General features: G+C 35.4%; 1 protein-coding gene across 1 annotated transcript; it reads right to left on the reverse strand.

Moving 5' to 3' along the window:
- Positions 1 to 494: 494 nt before the first annotated feature.
- LOC108380623 (uncharacterized) lies at positions 495 to 1,817 on the reverse strand. The gene is made up of 3 exons (XM_017637017.1): positions 1,191 to 1,817; positions 900 to 1,125; positions 495 to 817 (listed from the first exon to the last, which is right to left on the reverse strand). The coding sequence occupies exons 1-3, from the start codon at positions 1,815 to 1,817 to the stop codon at positions 495 to 497; spliced, it is 1,176 nt and encodes a 391-aa protein (XP_017492506.1).
- Between the last annotated feature and the right edge of the window lie 5,505 nt (positions 1,818 to 7,322).

A 7,322-nucleotide genomic window follows, 5' to 3' on the forward strand; every position in this document is an offset into this window, starting at 1 on the left:
TTTTATTACCAACCGAAAATTTATATTTAGCTGAATTATGAATCAATTGCTGAATTGTATTATAAACATACAATAAAAATTCCAATTTTTATGGGTTCGCCGTTCGTTGAAATGGGCGCAGGGGCTAGATATTGAAATTCTATTAATTTGTTGGTTATAAAATAAACCTATTCTTCCGAAGCAGTATTCCATTGCATAAATTTAATGTCGCTATCAACCATCAGAAATTCAAATTGACAGTTAATGGCAGAAAAATGTAATATGCAGGGATAGGATTTATAGGCGCTAAAACCTGAGAAATAGGCAAATTTAGTTTTTGAAAAAGGCAAAAAAAAGGCATTTATTTTTTAGTCTTGTTTGGTACATATTTAAGTATGGGTGTACAATCCGACAATACTCGATATGTACAATGTACATTGTAAATACATGTATGCATATATATTCAAAAATATTTACATATTTAAATTGGTTGAATGCTTTAACCGCTGGTGCTTTCATAGTAGCACAATGCTACTAAATGCATTTTGAAATTTTCGGGCAGTAGCTTTGAAGGAACTAAATGTCCTCTCAACATCTACAGATACCAATGGTGCCCAATTCAAAAACTCAACTTCATTTATAGCTATATTTTCTGGTAATTCCACAAACTTTTCACCATTCACAATTGCGGCAACTTTTTTTATAACTTGCAGGCCTTGATTCGATTGGAATACTTTATAAAATTTGTCCAATATAATTTTAGCTACTGGTCCCTTGGCCTGTTTTAAATTGTTTTCTATGCTGTTGAGAATTGCCAATGGATTGCTAATAGGTTCACCTTTATATGTAAATACAAACCAATAAATTAGAAACTTTATATATACGAGTAAACACAGGTAGTTATAAGAATAATACAAAACCTCTTTTCTGAAGCATTTTGAAAGCATTTCCCTCGCTTAATAGGAAACCAAAATTTGCCTGGATATAAGCCAACTCCTCTCGGATGCCCTTATTTGCAAACAATTTTTTCGCAAAAATAACGCAGGCCGCATCGTCATCAAGACCTTCAACTATTTCTTTGATCTCGTTGAAGTTTTTTGCAAAATAAGATGCTGCCTCAAGCCAAGTTCCCCAGCGCGTTAAAACCTTTGAAAGCAAAATTTTTTTTAATCACACTATATGCATATATATTTTAAATATTTGCAACTTACAGGTTGAGGAGGTAGAGGGAGATCCGGTTGCTTTTCTTTAAAAAAACGAATTCTTGAGGGGCTTTTTGAAAATGCTTTTTTTATATTAGCGATTAAGGAGTCAACGTTTGCGTATTGGCTTCGAAGTTTTTCGCATATCCTGTGAACTCCGTGAGCAATACATGTAATATGGATTATTCGTGGGTAAAATAACTGAATCCCTACTACGCTTTTTTTCATATAGGGTGCGGCATCTGTTACAAATATCAGTACTTTGTCTCGTTGAACTTCTTCTGGCCATAGAAGCTTCAAGGAATTATCAAAAAGCTTAGCAATTTCTGACGCATTTACTTTTGGAATTACTTCGGAGGTTAGGAGATACCCTCTACCACCTTGACGCAAAGGACCAACAACAACATTGCAGACATATCTGCCGGCTTTGTCAGTAGACTCATCTATTGATACAAAAATACTGCTATCTCCAATATTCGACCGAATTTCTTCCAAAACATTTTCGTAAACTTCCTTTAAATAATGTTTTCGCATAGTTGATTGATCAGGAACCTTCTTCTGTGCATATTTTGCCATAAACGATTTGAATTCCGTATGGTTAGCTTTGAATAATGGTATATCGCAGGCTACCATCATTTTGGTGATATCTCGGAAAAATTCGTTTGGTGTATTTAAAAATGAGGTAACAGGTTGCACCTTCGTAGAAAGTTTCAATGATACAGCTGTTTTGTGCTTTTCCGTTTGTAGGTGTTGTTGAATGTGGTGTTTCTTGTTGTGATTTACTTTAATTCCACAGTAAACACAAATTCATATTTTTCCATCAGTCGTAAGTATATTTGACCCGAATTCCTTTATATAACCGTTGATTTTTACGGAATTATAACAAATTGCTTTAGGCATTTTAAATGTTCGTAAAATACACACTCGACTTTGATATACACACACAAATTTGAAATTGCAAACAACAACCGATTTTTCATGTCGGTGTTCACTGCGACAAGGAATTCACAATCAGCTGATAAGATGAATTCCAGTGTTGTACAACATAAACTCGTGGTAATTAATAGATAGTGCCGTTTACACGTAGCAGACTTACTTTCAATACTTAAACAATGTAAAACTTCAAATAGATAAATAGGCAAAAAAAAGGCAAAATATTACAAAAAGGCAGAAAAAGGCAATATAGTCAAAAAAGGCACAAAAAAGGCAATTTAAAAATCATAGTATTAGTGTAGAAAGACATAAAACGCGTGATTCTTTAATTTATTTATACATACGACGAAGCAGACAAAATAGGCAAATGCCTTAAAATCCTATCCCTGGTAATATGTATTAATTGTTGAGGCGCGTGAAGTGTCTGGTGAAAATGTATAAACTGTTGAATCATCATGGTGTGCGATTTTTTTTTTTTTAGATAACATTAACGATTGTCGATAACACTTAAATTTTACTTCTCGATGTCTAAATTGATTAGATTAGACGAAAAATCAGCGCTGGCAGAACTCTATGAGCATGTGCAAAACTTTTGGCATCTTCAACGTCGAATTTCGCCGACTTATAAACTGGACGATAAACTCTTTCAAGCCCCTAAAGTCAGTGGGATCTGACGGCCGACCAGGTGAAAAAAAAAACTCTAGATGTGTCGTTGGTTAGTTCCAATCTTTGCTACTTGCATTGCACGTTGGGTACATCGCCAGGGCTTGGCTTACGTTTATACCAAATACTGGAAAATGCTCTCACATGTCTCCCAAGGATTTCAGACCATTTAGCCTCTCCTCATTTTTGCTTAAACCGTGGATAGGCTGTTTGATTTGCATATAAAAAGCGGGATTCTTCATGATCGCCTCTTGACGGCTCAATGTGCATAAGGGTAGATCGGTCCATACCGCCTTCATCGACATCGAGGGGGCCTTTACCGGAGGCAATAGTTAGATTCCTGAGTATAAGCTTGGGGTCGTAACCGACCTTGTTGGGCTCAAAAGCCGCATATTCAGTGGGAGAGCCGTCGATTTTCTGGATTGGTTAGTAGGAGGTTGATTGCCTATGCGGATGATGTTGCACTTTTAGTGAGGGGTAAACCTACTTCGACTTAACCCTCGAGTCTGCGAACTTTTGACTTGCTGTAAATCATAGTAAAACCCAACTTGTTTTATTCGCTATCAGACGTTATGTGCCTTCGATCAGAGGCAATCGCTCGGTGCTTTCTGACAAGAGTCCAATACTTGGGATGAGCTCAATATGGAAAGCCGTCGTGAAAGCCTTATATAGAGAAGATAGTATGGAAGACTAAAGAGGCTATATACAGTTGCAGGGGGGAAAAGGTACGAGATGGGACCTTTCTTCTCTTTCTTCTAAAGTTTTTTCCTGGCTCTATGAAACCATAGTCAAGTCCATTGTGTTTTATAGAGTCCTCGTCTGGCAGAATGAGCTAAATGGGGCTACCCCCCATTGGAATCAGTGCGGCACTTAGGACCACTCGTACTCTGACTCTTAACGTCATGCTTAGAATAGGGCCTGTCGGTATCGCGGGTAAGGCAGCTGCAGAAAGGGCTGCATTCAGGCTTACACGCACCGGTTGAATAACCGACTCGAAATCTGGACATCACGCCGTACCCTCTTTGACGCAGCTACATGTAGGACGACGATCTGAAATCATTTCAACACCCCGTCTTAGACTGCGTTTTAGACACTTTCTAACTTGCCCGGAGGAGTTTTCCGAGGCTAACATGCGGGCGTGCATGCGCAACTTCGCCCTCGACACGTAGCGATTTGCGCTCTGACCTAGCAGTTACCATAACGCAGTGGTTTCACAACGGCCATTGCTCTTGGTATAAGTGAGCCCCTTGTTAAGGGATAACCACCTTAACCTAACCCTATGTAACTGTTAAAATGGTGATAAAGAGCTAATTATGTATGCAGTATTGTGAAACGATTTTTTGTTCGGAAAATGAAACTGGAAATGACACAATGTCGAAATTGGCTTGTGTCCGAATTTGACAAGGGATGTCGGGAAATCGTTCCGCAATACATCATACACCACCCTGTCGGAAACACCCAAAACAACCAAATTGAGAGTACTAATTATATGTACAACTATATGTATATCCATTTAAAAATATTCTGTTGTATCAACCCCATTAAAAAATTTTATAATTTTTTTACCTTGACAAATATTACGGTTTAAAAATATTCTAGCAGTACGACGCTTGTGACCTCTTGTGACTCCCTAATTATCTTTAGCCCGAGTGGGCTCGCTGTTATTCTAAATAACAAAATCTTCAAACGATTCAGTACCTTCCCCGAGGATAGAGAACAGTTAGACTGCTTTGGTATCGAAAGGAAACCATAGTTCACCAGTATATCTGAGCTGAAATCTGTAAGAACCTTAGCTACAAATTTTGTTTATGAAAGATCAACGGTCAACTGCCGGTATAAAATGGGCAAGGAATTTCCAGTGACTCGTTGGTTTTTGTGTTCACATGGCGCTTTCTTGGCGTTCGCAATTCATTGCTGTTCAGGTATTTCCACAAAAAATAAAAATAAAATAAATAAAGATTAAGATAAACAAATCTCAAGATGAGTAGCTCTTGGCAATCGACCAAATATAAATGGATGCAACGGCAACGTAAAAACCACAAAAACAACAATTCGCTTTGAGAATTTCATAAAAACAATAACAATGCTTCTGGAAAAAAGTTGTCATTAATTATTGCTTTAAACAATAAAATAATTTCAAAAATGTATGTCATGTGCTGCGAATGAACATTTTTGTCACATTGCCAAAAGCACGTCGATTATCCTGTGCACTTTACCCGTGTGTCCACTTTACGCTTGTATGTGTTTATTTTTATATAGTTTTATTGGCATTAAACTTTTTATGATCACTTTATTTTTCTTTCAATTTCTTCACAAAGGATTTAAGATTAATAATTTATTGATTGCATATACATACATACATACGTATATTGTAGAAGTATAAAATTTTCTTTTCCAATAATGATTGTTAATAAAAGTTTGCGCCTAGCAGATTGTCTACGTTCGTCCAGATATTACTTGAGATTATGCAAAATAGACTGCTTATATCTGGCTCCATCGCCCGTTTTCGCATCAATAATTTCTACTTTAATTTAAAATTTCTTAATTGTTTTTGCGCGATAATCGGGAATGCACTGAAAGGCGCCAGCGAATTGCATATTTCTTAATTTCTTTTTTTTTTTTCAATATAAAGCAATATTCAAGCGTACATACAAATGTGTTTGTATGCATTTAAGAAATTTTTAAAATGTGCACTCCGTTGTAGAATAGCTTATGTATGGCCTTCTTGAGCTAATTTTAATTTTTTTAAATATTGCATGGAAATTTTTATTTTTTTATTTATCCTTTGCATACATACATACAAATATATGTGTACATATATATGTATGCATGTAAGTAAAAAAAAAATTATATAAGCAAATTTCTATCCAGCCACCCACTTCCCTCACTGAATACCGCCATTGATGAGCGCACGTGCTTTTGCCGCACATATTTATTCCTTTCATAATTACATAAATATTCTTTTATCATGCTTGTGAATACACGAGTATAGCTACAAATTATTGGGAATTTTCCACACTCTTCCCATTGCACAAATATAGAAACTTTTTATCCAATGCAATCACGTTGAGTATACAAACAAATACATATTAAGATACAGTGTTGTGCAATAGTTTTCATATATTACGTAAAAAATAACAATAGATGTTTCGGTAATAGCGTCACGTTCATGTATGTACATTAGACTGCATCACTCCCCATACAAAAAAAAATCGGTACTATTTTTCCACTGGAATTATAAAATCTATTATATTTTAAGACGTCCACCAAAATATTTCGGAAAAATATTAAGATTTAAGTGAGCTGGACCGATTTGAAAACACCTCCAAAAATGGAGTTTTTTTATGAATAAAAGTAGTTTCTTAAAGATTTTTTTTTGAAAAAATCCCCTCAAATTACAAAACGGTGTAAGCTTAAAATATTGGCATAAAAATATTTAAAAAAAAATTAAAAAAAAATTTTCGTAATGATGAGATTTTTGATGCTGTTTTTTAACTTTTTTCAAAGATTGGTATAGGAAAAACTTGAATAACTGAACCTAAGCTCTTCCGATTTAGACTTCTTTAAATATAATAAATTTTGTAATCCCGGCGGAAAAACCGCAACTTTTTTTTGGTGATGCAGTCTAATGTATATAGGTCTAAACAAGAATACCCATTTTATGAAAATAAACCATTACCAAGTATGCGAACCAAGTAGCCCCCGGTATGAACTTCTTCTGGTCGACTCATTGCTGGCTTAAATTGTTTTCCCCATTATAGTCTGACAGCTTTCACAAAAATGCTTCTGATATTAGTGTTTCGTGCAACGAATTTCTGTCATCTTCACCATTTTTTCGTGCTCTCGCACTTCCTTCAGGCAGTAATGAAGGACGCAAAATTCTTTGCTCGATGGACTACTCGGCTCGACAAGGGAAGAAAACGTTTTATAGTTTTTAGTTGTTGGTTTCAGCAATTTAAGTTCGAAGCAGGGTTACCATCTCTTTGCATAAAATTACATTTGTCTTCTCAAGTGGTCCCTCTTTTGCGATGAGCACACAGATAACTGTTTTTCCTCGACTTCTCGGATTTCGCTGGCCAGATAATATAGGGCTGTGTCCGTGGAACTACCGTCTTTTTTTTTCTTCTTACCATTCTTCGAATGAATAAAACAAAATTTAGAATATCCTTCTTACGATTTTAAATATTTAGTACGTAAATTGCGCTAAAAACCGAGATTTTCTAAAAAAACTTAAGTCAAGTTTCTTAAACAGACTATTCAGAATATTATTGCCCATCACTGTACATATTTAAGAATGTAAATATTTTTTGTTAATTCCTATAGCGGCAGTAACGGAAATAATCGAAAATATATACATATATAAAATTATAAAGTTTTCCAGTTTATTGCCTTCAAGCTGGGACTGCTTCAGACGCCTTCCACCCTTTATTTGTGTTTTTGTTTATTTGTTTATTGGTTGTGGTTTTGTTTACTCGCCTTGCTTGTTTGTACGTAAGAGTATTTGTTGTGTTAATGGCAAATGATTACGGGTTATTTATTTAAATC

The sequence above is a fragment of the Rhagoletis zephyria genome, unplaced genomic scaffold (assembly GCF_001687245.7).
Source record: "Rhagoletis zephyria isolate East Lansing unplaced genomic scaffold, Rhagoletis_zephyria_1.1 Rzeph_scaffold_19845, whole genome shotgun sequence".
Taxonomy (NCBI): Eukaryota; Metazoa; Arthropoda; class Insecta; order Diptera; family Tephritidae; genus Rhagoletis; species Rhagoletis zephyria.

What these genes read in the sequence shown, in the direction of transcription:
- LOC108380623 (XM_017637017.1), bottom strand. Translation starts at nt 1,817, where the DNA reads ATGATGGTAGCCTGCGATATACCATTATTCAAAGCTAACCATACGGAA. An exon ending in TCCCTCTACCTCCTCAACCT is followed by an intron (nt 1,126 to 1,190) that starts GTAAGTTGCAAA and finishes TTGCTTTCAAAG; the next exon opens with GTTTTAACGCGCTGGGGAAC. An exon ending in CAAAATGCTTCAGAAAAGAG is followed by an intron (nt 818 to 899) that starts GTTTTGTATTAT and finishes TTACATATAAAG; the next exon opens with GTGAACCTATTAGCAATCCA.